This window comes from Neltuma alba, unplaced genomic scaffold (genome assembly GCF_004799145.2).
Source record: "Neltuma alba isolate B1F8T4 unplaced genomic scaffold, ASM479914v2 tig00011972_pilon, whole genome shotgun sequence".
In the NCBI taxonomy this organism is placed as follows: Eukaryota; Viridiplantae; Streptophyta; class Magnoliopsida; order Fabales; family Fabaceae; genus Neltuma; species Neltuma alba.
Window position 1 is genome coordinate 206,456 of NW_021636547.1, and position 14,178 is coordinate 220,633.

Consider the following 14,178-nt stretch of genomic DNA (forward strand, 5'->3'; position numbering starts at 1 on the left):
GAAAGAGTTATACAGAGAGGAAGGGAGAAGGAGGGAGGGAGCGGGAGAGATCAGAGAGAGGTAGATTTAGTACTGTGTTAAGGCTCCTTTCTGTATATAGAGAAGTTCTAGATGGGCGCATCATACATATTAACAAGTGGACTTTTGGTTGGAATGTTATGCAAAATTGAGCTTCAAATTAATACCCCTATTAATTGGTCATCGCTCATCAAATATTCTCGCAGTCTAATAACAAATACAAAATATTATAAAATATTGCATGTAGGAAGACGACGGTCGGACAAACAATATTCCTTCTTTTTGTTTAAGTTATCAAAATTTTCTTCGTACAAATCATTAACTTGAGATAACAAGGTAGCTATTAATTAGAGTGGTAATCTTAATTTTTGATGTAATGCATATGACCTCTATTTTGGACTCTTGAAAATCATGTGACTTAGCTTGTTTAGCATTTCTCTCTCTTTCCAATGGTTCTTTGACAGATTGTCCATGTATCTCCCTTCTTCACACTCTCTTTCTGAGTTGCTTCTTTTGCCTGGCTACCTCTCCTTGATAATAATCGATTATAGTTTACCTCTGTTTCTGATATACCCTCTCATTTGTTTTCCTTGTTAATTAAATCTTATATTAAACTAACTCTAACTATAGTTGTAGTCATAGTTGATACTGTTTTTGCAGCCATATATACGATAATCCTATGATCTACTATATTCAATTCTTGCTAGCTAGCACTACGTTAGATTAATTTAAACGAAATAAATTTCAAAAATTAAAATTTCACTTCACTTATTTGTCCTTTACCCTCCCAGTCAATTCATCAGTTTACAGATGTCACCCATGAAACATGCAATATACGGTTATCTGATGCAGATTTTTTCCCTTCACAGGAAACAAAGAAATTCTAGCTTTTACATAATATTTGTCTTCTTCTGGTAACCTTTTCATTTATTATCTCTCTCTTTTACAATGAGAAGAGAAAATGTTCTATACATGTGCGAGTCCGTAAATTCGCGTTCTCAAATATAATAAGTTTCAAATCCCCAAGAGTTTAACAACCCCATGCATGCATGTATGTATATAACCTCGAAAAAATTAATGTCTGTATGTCTTGAAAACCATTATAGGGTAACATTGGTAATGATAGGGGTTAATAAAGGATCTAGAAAACATTTGTCCTTTGTGTTCTCTTACCAACAAAACTGACAATATTTTGTGTGTCCAAGGTTCCCAATGAACCATGCGTTTTTCTTGACCTGAATTCCGCTTTCAAATTTTGTCCTTATTATGATTTATATATCATTAACAGAAGCTGATTGAAGTTAATTGGCATACTTTCCAAAGAGAAAGATAGTTAGTAAAAGAAGCAAAAAGAAAGTAAATCTCAGAATAATGACCTTACTACCCCATCTTTTCCTTGTACATATAAAATTAAACACTGCTCGTACATAAAAATGTTAATTGTCTTCTTTATAAACTGCTGCCCTAAACTTATATATATATATATATATATATATGCAGGAAGTAATAATCCTTTGTGTGTACTCTAATTATATTAAATGAATTGTTAATATAATGCACGAAGGGAGTATATCCAACTGAATCCGTCTTGATCTTCCTCATGCAAGAGATCGATAATTTCACAGAAAAAAATTGAAGAGAGAGAGAGAGAGGGGGGGGATACTTTATCTCGGGAAGGCATCAACCCTACACTTGTTGAAAAACAAGAAAGCTAAAGAAAATTTGAACGCAGAACTAGATTGTATATGCGTGCATGTGATTCAAACTCTGACATTATATTCTCAAACACTTGAGGGGAAAAAAATAATGGTATTGGGAGATGATGAGAATAAGGTTAAAAGGGGTGAAAAGACGATGGAAACCAAAAGAAGAAGTAAAAATGGTAAATGATGAGACAGAGACTGATCTCGTATATGATATTCCCTCATATTGTCTCATTTGTGGATCGTCTTCCCTATTGTCCAAGGATTTACTTTCCCTGGGCATCTTTGAGTGAATTTGAACCATTTGTCATCAAACCATGGAGATCATACATTTATTATTATATTCAAACCCTGGCTGTGTCTGTGTCTGTGTAGGTCCCAATGATCAGAGAGAGGAATCATTTCAAGGATTAGGTTTTCAGCAAAACGACGCTCAAATTTGACTATTGGTTTGTGTGAACACACCCATTTTTCTGTGTTGTTGGAAGACTCAGTGGAGAGAGAAACTCAATGAAGACAAATATTCGAAGGATTAAACAAACCCATAGGATTGGAAAGTCTATAATAATAATAATACTATATATATATTATATATGCAGGACAGAGCCACTGAGAGAAGAAATTAATCGGTTGTCGCGTGATTTTAAAATAAGAAAAATTATATCAGAGAGAATTCTCTGCTACCTCTACGTTCTGAACTTAATTTCATGTTTGTCATCTTTTGTGCATGGGAGTTGACATGTTTTATTTTTTTAGTAACACTTGCAGAGAAGCAAAGAATCTTGCTCAGAATTACACCTTTCTAATTTATTATTTATATTTACGTGTATATTTTGTATTTTTCTGGTTGGCAAGGTCCGCACTCCAAAACTTCTTATTATATTAAATTTGTCCATTATTCACGTACGTACAGTTTCGTAGGGCCAATATACATGTAGTCTTCACGGGGGCAGAAACTAGATTAATGTGTCATAATGAGATGAATTTCTAATTTAGGCTTTATTCTATTTTTCTCATTATTCATTAATACGGAAAGAGAAATTTTAAGACGAAAAAGGATTGGTCGGTTATTATGCTTATAGAAGAATTATGATATAGAAAAATCATAGCTCAAAAAAAAATATTATGCGCTTGATTGTGAGGGTTGTTTCAAATTATTGATGGAATGTTGATTACTTGAAATTAAGATAATGATGGATTGTGAATGTTGTGAATGGGGTTCTTAAACCCTTAAACCAAGTCATAATATACAGTAATGAACTAGTCTATTCAACTTTGTAGCTAACCCTACATGTAATGTGCGCCTTTTAATTAGACCAAAGAATATATGGTCAAATTATTCCTCTCATCAATATATATATATATATATATATATATATATATTTATATATGGACTCTTTCAAAGATAAGCCGAAGCTAAAACTTAAGTTAATATCTAAGATTTTTATATATTTATAGATACTAGCTAGCTGGCCAGAAGAATTCCCATATTTGATAATGTGACTAAGCTTTCAAGCTACTTTTCTTCTTTCGCATTCCATTTACATGCATCTGTTTTTTTTTGGGGGTCAACTTTCAGGCATCAAAAGCCGAGTACAAAGTATAATTGGGGGCAGATGTTTATTTTAACCGTCATATTCACTTACATCTATTACTAATACTATAATATAAAAAGTATTACTCCCGGTCCTAATTATAAGAGTTAGTTGACTAATTTAAAGAGATTAAGAAAATAAGTTAAGTTAGTTATTTGTAATAAATATATGTTGTCTTTCCTAAGATATCCTTACTAATCAAGTGTAGTAGCTAAAATTATCATTATTAGAAGGACTATATTGAGAAAAATAGATAAATATGAGCGACAAAGTGGATTGGGATTTTATATTTAGGAACAAAATAAAAGTTAAACGAGGTCTTATATTAAGGATCGAAGGTAGTATTAAATACACACATATTGAAAGATATAAAATATAATATGTATTTAAAAAGCATAAAATTATTCGATAACAAATAGATCTTATGAAAAAGAATGAACAACATAAAAAATATATTTAAGAAAAGCATTATTATTATTATTATTATTTTATCTGTAAAACAGAAGTAAGAATATCATAAATTCAGTGTCTAAACTGCAGTAAATATAATAATGGACAGAATCTTTGGGCTGTGCAAGGTGCAAATAGGGATCTTTTCTGTTTCTTGTTCCAGTTCTGAGCAAAGTCGCACGATGTAATGCCTACCTTCGCGGCGACTCTTTCGCCAAAATCACAAAACAGTAGGCTTTGTACTGCACAACACACACACACACACACACACACAGAATAATGGCATCCCGCATGGTTGAAGCTTAGCTAGAGATCGGAAATGATCACATGCCCGTGTTTAGTGGAGAGTCCTATCTTAAATTTTGCCAGCCATTTTGGCTACTTGCTCCTCTCTCTGTTGTCTTCTGCTCAGCCCGCCTTTTGTTTATTTCTGGTCAGAATCTCAAGAAATTCCCTCAATACTCAATAGTTATTGGCAATCTGATCTTAGCTTGTCATCTCTTACTTCACTCATTGTAGCCAATGGAGGGCAACCTTTGCTGTCCATTCCAACTCACTACATATACTCGGAACATTCATTAGATCAGAAGACAATAATAAACATGTTTACTTTGTTGCCTTCTGTTTTCTGGGTGTAATTCCGAGGTCATGAGAATTTTTAGAGGTCGCTGTGAGAAAAGTCTGATCTGTAGTTGAAAAGTGAGGGCTTCTTTGTGGGGGTAAGATTTTCTCATGGGTTTTGTAAGACTGTGACAAAATTCTCACGATTTTTGGGAGCTAATGAGAAATTAACATGAATTTTCAAAAGGCAACGAGAAAAGTCTCCACTTGGAAAGTTAAGAGCTCCCTTCTTGCGAGTTGCGAGTTTGAGGTTTTCTTGAGGTTTTTGTGTGGCCGTGAGAATTCCTCACAGATTTCCAACGGCCATGAGAAAAACTCCCATTCCTATGCCCTTCTTGGCCTTTTGGCTAGTACCAAGTGTAGTAATCAGGGTTCCTATGCGGGTTTGGTGATATTTTCTCACAATTTTTGCGAGTTTATGAAAAATTCTCCCTGATTTTCAAAGACCATGTGAAAACTCCCACATAGAAAGCTCTTACGTGGGCTGAGATTTTTAAAGGTTGATTTGAAATAGTTTATAAATAATTTTTTAAGTATAATTTATAAAATACAAAATAAATATGTAAAAAAAAATTGTGTCGGTTGAAATAAAACATGCTTATAAATGTTTTCAAATACTTCCTGAAGAGACCCTAATTAAACTTTGAGCCACTTTTTCATGACTCTAAAGTTTAAACTCTAGGCTAGTTTACTTTGTCTAGGCTACTTTTATTAATTAATTTACATGAATATTATTTTATATATATACACTAAATAAAAAAAAACTCTTTCCGATAAAATCCACTTTTAAAACCCTACCTATTAGTCCTTCATAAAAAATCCTTTGTAAAATTTAATAAAAAATTTATCATCTGTTTGGATAGCTTGACTCTTAACTAAAATAATACTACGTCTGGTTCTAAATATAAAAATTAGTTTGCATTATAAATTACATCATAAACTAACTTTCATATTTAAGATTAGTGTAGTAGCTTTATTACCTTTTCTCCCAATACACCAATCATAAAATAATTTTGGAAAGTTATAGTAATTTTGTTAACATTTATCAATTTTAGTAAATTTTTTAATCTCATGAAAATAGTTCGCAAGAGTTTTTTGAATAAAGGACCAAAGGGAGTAATGTTAAGCTGTAGTTAAATAAAAATATTTATCAAGTGTGAGACATAAGTGCCAAGGTAACTTGGCGACTATTCTATATGGGCATGGTTATGTACAAACCAAATGCCTGATATAAACAAAGAATAAAAGTATTTCAATGGCTTTTGATAACTCACCCTCATAATTCCTTTCAATGTCCCCCCACAATAATAAGTCAAATTCTTGAGCGTAGGATGCGCTAAAAACGAAGTAATCTTTCACGTTCTAATAACAGGACCCCTGTACAGCCCTCTCCGGATCACAAAGTCATCCGGAGGTTGAAACTCTTCCAACCAAGTCACTTCAGAAACTGTCATTCCATCCAATTCAACGCTGCCTGCAATTCAATGAACATTGTCACTGTTATGTAGGAGACTGCAAAGTCCTCAAGATTAGCAGCAACTATTACTATGAATTAAGTACATTACCTGGAAGATCTCTCCTGGGGGATCTCCGGAAATAGGTGCAATGTCTTCCATGTTCTGAAGAATATGGAGGAGTCAATATATCAAAGATTGCGCAAGGAGTTATGGCTCTGAAGCAATGAATGTTTCCTCCACTAGTAGGATAAAGAATTGTTGTTGGGGTCGGTGCTGTCATCTCCGTATCTTTGACAAGCTTTGCAGGTTTAGCTGCCAAACAAAAACTTTGGTTTTGTAGTAATTTCTCAAAAGAGGAAGGATAGGATGTGACAATTTCAAACAGGAGAAACTATGGTTTTTTAAACAATCATTAATAGAAGAAAACATTTTACAAATAGCATTGAACAGGTAAGGAATACATAGCCTTGCTAGCCAAAAAGTTAGCATCTGCGGAGGTTTTCCTACAGGACATGTTAACCTTTTCTTGTCAGACTTTATGGATCATGCCATAATGCAGCAAAAACTATGAAACCCAGAACCTTGCAAATTGCAATAAAGTAGATCTCTATATCAACAGAAGTCAAAGTGAAATTTAGACCAGGAAAAAAAAAATCCCTCTTGTGCCTACACCATTGAGCCTTCGTCGTTGTCACATGGACCAAAGAAATGACCATAACGAAGTTACTGCTTACAGATTTGGTTTGAGCGCGGGGGCTTGACGAAAGCATCTCATCCCATAACAGAAAAAAGGGCTTGTCCATCAACTTGAATTTCGCCCTACTACTAGCCTAGACAGAATATTTGGCCCATTCATAAAACTTGGCCAAGAAGGTTTAAATGATATAGAAACATCGACCCATCTTTCATGTTTACACTATCTGGCAAAATTTAGTGATCAAGGGCTTAAAGTTGACACCACAAGACTGCGTCAAATTACCTTTTCGTAATGAGTATCACCCTAGAATAGAGAGAAACTAACTATTCCGACTAACATTTTCCTGTGAGCTTTTTGGACAGAGAAAACAAAAATTGGATGAGGCGCTCAATATAATCCATTCACTACCCTTTTCCCAAAAATACCACCAGTCAATTTCAATTTGTAGTAGAATACAATTTCATCTTACTGCATATGCTTTTGAGAGGGATCACATTACAGAAGGAAGGTCACAGATCTTCAGCATACTTCTGGACCAAGTAAGCCTTATCATTTTCTTCCACGTCAGATTTTAAAAGGGCTATTCATAAAACAATATCCTTCAAAAGTACAAAGACAAGGCAACACTTAACATTTACGGTTAGATAATTCCAAGGGCAATAACAGAGGACTACAAAGTTGGACAGAGCAACACAAGAGCATGCAAAGTCATAAAACACATACCTTCAGATGGATCACCAGAGCCAGGCAAATCAATCCAGTCATACGATTTAACATATAATGATCCATACAAGAGCTTGCTCAACACTGTCATTCCAGGATGATTATGGAGAGGAATGATAGAGGAGGGGGGCATGCAAAATATTCCTATCTGCAGAAAACAAAATTAGAATGAGAAACAACTTTAATATAAGGGTAATTCTACATAGAGTTGGACCTCTCAAGAGGTTGAACATTTGTGTGCGATTTGAACAAGACAAAATAATATTAATAACAAAGCGATTTGGTAACTACTGTTTTCACGTTACACCTTTTATAGTCTACTCAACCAATGAGAACTCAGTCTCTTGGGAGACCACCTCATCGAAGAAATACCTTCATAAAAATCGCTAACTGCAAGTCCTATTTAAGTACTAAACATGATGAGGAGTTCTAAGATTCAGTGCTTACAGAGAAGCTGTCGCATTCATGCAAATGCAAGTATTTGATCGGTGGCAATGTTTGATGGCTACCATTACGCTCAAGCACTGGAGCAGACCAATTACGAACGACTTGGGCCTCCTGTTCAAGACCAACATCCGCTGGCTTGATTTTTTCTGAAGCAATATGTCAAAAGTTAATAAAAATGAATTGTAATTAAATCATTACATAGCAAGAGCAAAATGGGCTTATGCAGCACATCAGAACATTATGAGGGAACAAATATGTATAAGCAGAGTTAAGATGATATCAATGCGTTTGTGCATCTTAGATGACATTAACAGCATAAATTAGGTTATGTCAAAAGCTGTCATCACTCAGGCTAACCCAGACCCCACCGCTCTGCTACCATGATAAGAAATTAAGCAACTAATAGTGGGGGAAAAACGTGTTACACCTTAAAATCAGGTCTAAGAATTCACAATACACACGCAAAAAGAAAAAAAAGGGAAATTGCTAGTTTTGTCCTTCACTGACCAGTGAAGACTCATTTCATGAACAAGGAAAATGGTAAAAGACAATGGAAAAGAGAGAAAAGTATCAAGAATATTGTTATTCAACACAACTGCACCTAAGTACATGATATTCCCTATTTATAGCCTAGAGGGATTGCAGCTATCACAACCGAGTTAGTTATTTTCTAACAGTGTATGTATTGCAGTAGCTATGGGCCAAGGCCCAAGTCCTTGGACTTGTTTGCATATAGTTCAGTGAGTAAGTTAACTCACCGAACTTTATATATCAGCTTGCATGTCTCAGGAGATCTTGAATAACATTGCATGATTTCATATTCACTTCTCATCTGGAATAGTAACAAGGTATCAAAGCTCACCATCGCCAGCAAGACTCCAATCCTGACATCCCTGAGACTCCATGAATGGCAGAGACTCTTTTACATGCCTGAATGTTCACCAGCTGCATCTCCTTGTAATAATTGCTTCCTCAAATTCTGATTTGCACCCACCATTAATTTTCCTTTCCTTTTAAGCAAATATTTACCCCATGGATACTGAGGACGATAGAGAGGACCATTCAGCAACTGGGCTATGAGAGATAGCACTCTGTTATCTTCTTCCCATGATAGTTGAACTTCAATTAGCTAGGTTTGCAGCACTTGCCATAATGGCTGCATGTGCAAGCTCTTATTGTGGGTGCTCACTTCTAGAAGAGCATCTGCAGATCCATCTTCATTTCCTTCACTGTATACAATTTCAAAGCAAAGATCCCATGATTTAAGCAAGTTTTTAAGGGGTCAATAGTCAGTTTCGGTGATGAATTTCTGCCCTTGAAGGTATAATCTCCACTGTTGGCTGTAAAGACAATGGCGATTAGTTCCTTCTCATATGCAGATGAATTTCTCATACTCAGGTATAGAAATTAGTTTGCAAAAGTTATAGGATGCCCCTGCTGAGAGAAAACCACCCCTAAACTCCCATCAGATAGACTTCTTTCCACTGCAAATTTTCTTTGAAATTTGGGTGAGCCAAAAATAGCACAGACTCTCATTCTTCTTCACCACATACATTGGGGCCTTACTTAATCTCCCACAATCCTTCACAAATCTTCATTTTATGATAGCCCTTACGTCCCAAAAACCCTCAGAGCTTTAATAGAATATGGAGTAGGACGTGCAACTATTGTTATCTTCTTGGGGTTAGCTTCCACATCCTCAGCAGAAACAAGATCTCCCAAATACATGATATCAAATAGGGGAAAAAGGAGAAAAGTACCAAGAGTATTGCTATTCAACAATCACCTTAATAAATGATATTCCCCACTTATAGCTCATAGGGATTGCAGCTGTCAAAACAGAGTTTAGTTGTCTTTTAAGTAACTCGTACTGGACTAATACTAGGTTCATATCAAGGCTCCCTACCTACCCTTCCTTCGCAATAAATTCCCTCATAAAAGAAAAGATGTGAAAGATTAGGGACACACAATCCCAATAATAACTCATGATAACTCTAGCAGGCAAAAGCGAAACTTTGCCTTGAGGAACAAGAATAGCAAAAGAGGAAGCCCTGATGTTCTTTGTGTATGGTACATGGGAAAACTTTGATGCAGACCAATTTAGAATCTTGTATTATTATAACACCATTTACACAAGTCGTTGGCAATCACATCTCACAAAGTAAACGTTAAAAAAAATTAAGAAATGAATCAGACAGATTCTTAGTAATCGATGATTAGTTGGTGAGCTCACTAGGGATGAGTAATCACAACAAATTAGTCATAGGAATATCAAATTTGCATGAAATTCAGGGCAGGGAAAGCTATGGAGTTAACAACAAACATCTGCCTTTAATGAAAACCCAATAAAGAAAATAAGAAATATACCTAACTTCTCACGAACATTTTCAAGGGCTTCTTCAGATACCGGCCCATCTGGAGAAAAGGATGCCTTGCACAGCCTGTAAAGTCTCTGTATATAGTATGGCATGTTGTAAAGGGACCAACTCAGGTAGTTAGACAAAAGCCCCAAATTCAACAGGCTATTAACACTTTGTAAGCAGCTTTTCGATTGCAGTGGGAACTGGATATACAAACGGACGTTAACTGCATCTCAGTCTCAGAATCAAACCAACAGTAATAAGTCTGCATGGCTTTCGTTTGATCCTTCGCAGCTAATCTCATTTAGTCACCTACTGAACCAGCAACAAGTAATAATCAAGCCAGAGATAAACAAGTTTGATTTCAAATACAGATATCACATCAGTCCTAATGTCAAATCAGTATGCAGTACGAATGCAATCATTTGGAAGGATGAAATATCGTTTGAGAACACTAAGATTCAATTGCATTTTCCCTTTTTAGTTTCTTAGCAGAGGCATTCACAAAAATAGGATCCCTTTGTTCATAAAAAATAACTAAACTCACAGCCATCAACAGGAAATTAAAAAAATAAGTGACCAAATGTACTTGCTCTAATTAGTTTCCGCTGAAAATGCAGATGCTAAGCATCAAATGTAATATCCCCAGAATAAAAGACCCGTGTTTTGAGTAGGAACAGGAAGTATCCACTGTTAAACCAAGAAAGAAATAAGAGAACATTAAGCAAAATGAAACATGAAAAGATGACCCAATAATAGAGGTGATGCCAAGGACTTGAAACAAGCATGTTAATAGACCAAAAACGCGCTTTGGATTAGAAACTGAACGGACTGAAAGTTTTCAATGAAACTCACCAAAACCGAAAAAGAAATGAAGGGCAGTTGCAGAACATCGCACCTGGATGCCCATGACTGGAAGAGAAGAAAGGTTCTTTTGCTGCTTCAGATGAAGGCGACGAGGTTGGAAGAACTGAAGGAAGGATGACTTAGCATAAAAAGTAAGCGAGTGATCGCTGTTAAAGTGAGGGCGAGGAGTTGAAATTGCCTGAGAAGGACTTTGAACACGTCATCGCACTGTCCTCTCGGGCTCAGATTTGGATTTGCGGTCGATTTAAGCTTTTTTAAGGAAAAGCTGCGCTTAACAAAAAACAAATTGGATTAAAATAATTCAATTTTATTTTAAAATGTCATAAAAAAAACAACTACAAATAAAAAGCCATTGAACACTTTTTAATTGTTCATCTCAAAATTATATACCTAATGTTTTTTTATAGATTTCTTGTTTCTTAAAAATAATACTATATTCTGCATTCGTTGTTTAAACAGTTGTTAAAAAAAAACAGAGATAAATTAATTTTAAAAGTTTTTTGCCGATAATTTTGCCAATGCAATTGCTGAGTAAATTCTAATTTTAAGCATATTTTTAAATAATGAAATGCATAATTATTAGAGAAGCCTGTAATAATTGACGTTTTCTTTATGTGTATAAAAAAAATGATTCAAGAAGGCTTTATCAATTCTACTTCTGGCAGAAAAATATTATACTTTTTTAATTTTTCAGTACACACGTACACACAGGATCAAAACTTCAGCAGTAAATTTTGACTCAAAGGAAGACTTTAATGGTAAGCAAATAAAAAAAATAATATCTGATGCATCAGTGGATCACGTGCATATATTCTTCTTCTGCCTCGTTGATCGAAAAATTGGATCCTTTGTTTTATGTTGTAGGTCAGATTTTTTTTTTTGGCCAAAAGAAGTCAGGTCAGATAAATTAATGAATCACATGTTTTTGTTCGTTCTTTTATTCGAGAAATTTATTTATTTTTTTGTTTTTTGATCGTGTCACGACTTGATTGCTAAACATGGCTTCAGCAACGACAGTCAATTAAATCGAAATGTGATGAATTTATTGTAGTTTTCAGCATTATAGTACTTTATGTCATTTAGCTGGTAAAAAAAAAAGTACTTTATGTCATTTAATAATTTGGCAAGTACTAATTTGGTTATCAAAACAAACCATGCATCGGATTTAAATTCGATCAAGTATGGATGACTTGTTCAGGAAATAAATATAAGTTGAAAGGTACTTCTTCTGTTGCTTTTAATTTTTTTTTTTTAAAAAAAACCTTTTCGATGTGAAAATATGTTAATTTAATTTCTTAAAAATATGTTAATTTAATAAAACACTTTAAATGTGTAAACTGACAATTTTTTCCACAATAATACTCTTAGAAAAGTCGCATAAAAATTATGAGAAAACACTGTTCTCATCTTTAATGAGTAATTAAATGCATTCTATTGGCTATCCATGTTTTAACTCTGGGTTCGAGTTGCATTGGAGATAAAAATAAAGTTTAAGTTAAAACGATATAGGTGCAATACAAGATTAAAACTGGCATTAAACAATAAAAATAATAAATGATTCCTTATTCATCTTTTGAGATTAGTTTTGGATTGTGCTCTGTAAGTCATTCAATTTCTCTAGGGAAACAGTCACTGACATGTGAAATGGTTTTGGTTGCTTAATTACTAGAGTTCAAATTCTCGTGCATGCAAAAAAAAAAAAACGTCTTTAAGAAAGATAATTTTAATTAAATCCCAACAATACTTGAATTTAACGTAATCATATATTCATGTGAAAAAATTTTAGTTCGTGCCATCAAAGATGGTCAAAGGTCAGCCCAAACCCTTGGTGCAAGGGGTGTTTGCTTTCAGTTGAGCTTACCTTTTGGTTAACATTTTGGGCTGCATTAGATCCTTTTGTTAATTGTAATCAGTCGTTGACACCGAAGCCCAAACTATATCATTTTATACTTGTTAATATAATTGCCCCTTTCTAAAAGCCGTAACTTTTTAAATAGTGTGTCTTAAAAAAATGGTACTCCCTCCGTTGTTTTTATTAAAACCTGAAATTTGAATAGTATTGGTCCTTTTATAAAATCTTACTTATAATTGTTTGAATATTTAATGTATTTTTACTGTTTTGCTCTTAATTAATTTTATATATTGTATTAATTAAAAAGTTTATTACATTCTCTTTTATATTTTCTCTTTCTTACCTATCCGAGGCATACACGGAAAGAAAAGTTTATTTCTTAAATATTTATCACTTTTAATTAATTTTAACTATTTTCTTAAATAACGTGATCTAGTTATTAGGTTCTTATGAAAAGAATCGAAATATTACTTCCGATCCTTAATATAAGAGTTAGTTTAACTTTTAATTTAATTTTAAATATAATATCCCAATTTATTTTGTCTTTGATATTTATCTATTTTTTTCAAGGTAGTCCCTATAACAGTTGCACGTGTTAAAAATTTCATCAAATGACATTTGTGACTAATAAACATGATTAAAGATATTTTAGAAAAGAAAATATTTATTTATTATAAATAATTAATTTAACAAATTTTTTTAATTTATTTAAATTAGTTAACTACTCCTCCGGTCCTTATTATAAGACCCCATTTGACTTTTTATTTGGTCCTAATTATAAGACCCCAATCCATTTTGTCTCTTATATTTATGCATTTTTTTCAAGATAATCCTTCAAATAATGATAGTTTTAGCCAATATACTTAATTAGCAAGGATATTTTGGGAATGACAACACTTATTTATTATAAATAACCAACTTAACTTACTTCCTTAATCTCCTCAAATAAGTCAATTGGGTCTTATAATTAGGACCGGAGGAGTAATTTTTATATTAAGTATAAGAGGAAGTACTACACAAAAGTTCATGCGGAATTTACATAGGAGTATTATCAACGGTCCGCCACATGTTTGACATCCTGGGGCGCTGGAGGTTCCGAGAAAATGAATTGACAACAACATCAAATTATGAGGACTAAAACATGATTTTTTTTTTTTTGGTATACCAGCAACCATTAATGGTTGTTTTAGAGAAGGAATTAAAAATTTTGAGACTGCGGGCCCATATTAAAAATTAACATAAATTATGGGGACAAATGTTTAGACTTCCCGAAATATTTCCGCCGCCTTTTGTAAATGTTTGCAAGGGACGGGTTTCATTGGCGTGCGCACCAAGCACAATCGACCTTTATAAGAGCCCAGACCGGGAAGGCGGGAACTATACCTGCT

At 33.9% G+C, this 14,178-nt stretch overlaps 1 protein-coding gene across 5 annotated transcripts; it reads right to left on the reverse strand.

The window, feature by feature from the left end:
• Positions 1 to 5,504: 5,504 nt before the first annotated feature.
• On the reverse strand, positions 5,505 to 11,094 carry LOC114720307 (plant cysteine oxidase 4). 5 transcript variants are annotated; one of them, XM_028905948.1, is made up of 6 exons: positions 10,970 to 11,094; positions 10,079 to 10,383; positions 7,712 to 7,857; positions 7,265 to 7,412; positions 5,953 to 6,156; positions 5,505 to 5,861 (listed from the first exon to the last, which is right to left on the reverse strand). In XM_028905948.1, the coding sequence occupies exons 2-6, from the start codon at positions 10,179 to 10,181 to the stop codon at positions 5,743 to 5,745; spliced, it is 720 nt and encodes a 239-aa protein (XP_028761781.1). In that variant the 5' UTR covers positions 10,182 to 10,383; positions 10,970 to 11,094; the 3' UTR covers positions 5,505 to 5,742. The 5 variants fall into 5 exon arrangements, with proteins under 5 accessions (XP_028761781.1, XP_028761782.1, XP_028761780.1 ...); XM_028905949.1 differs by having other exon boundaries at positions 10,079 to 10,386; XM_028905947.1 differs by having other exon boundaries at positions 10,927 to 11,094.
• Between the last annotated feature and the right edge of the window lie 3,084 nt (positions 11,095 to 14,178).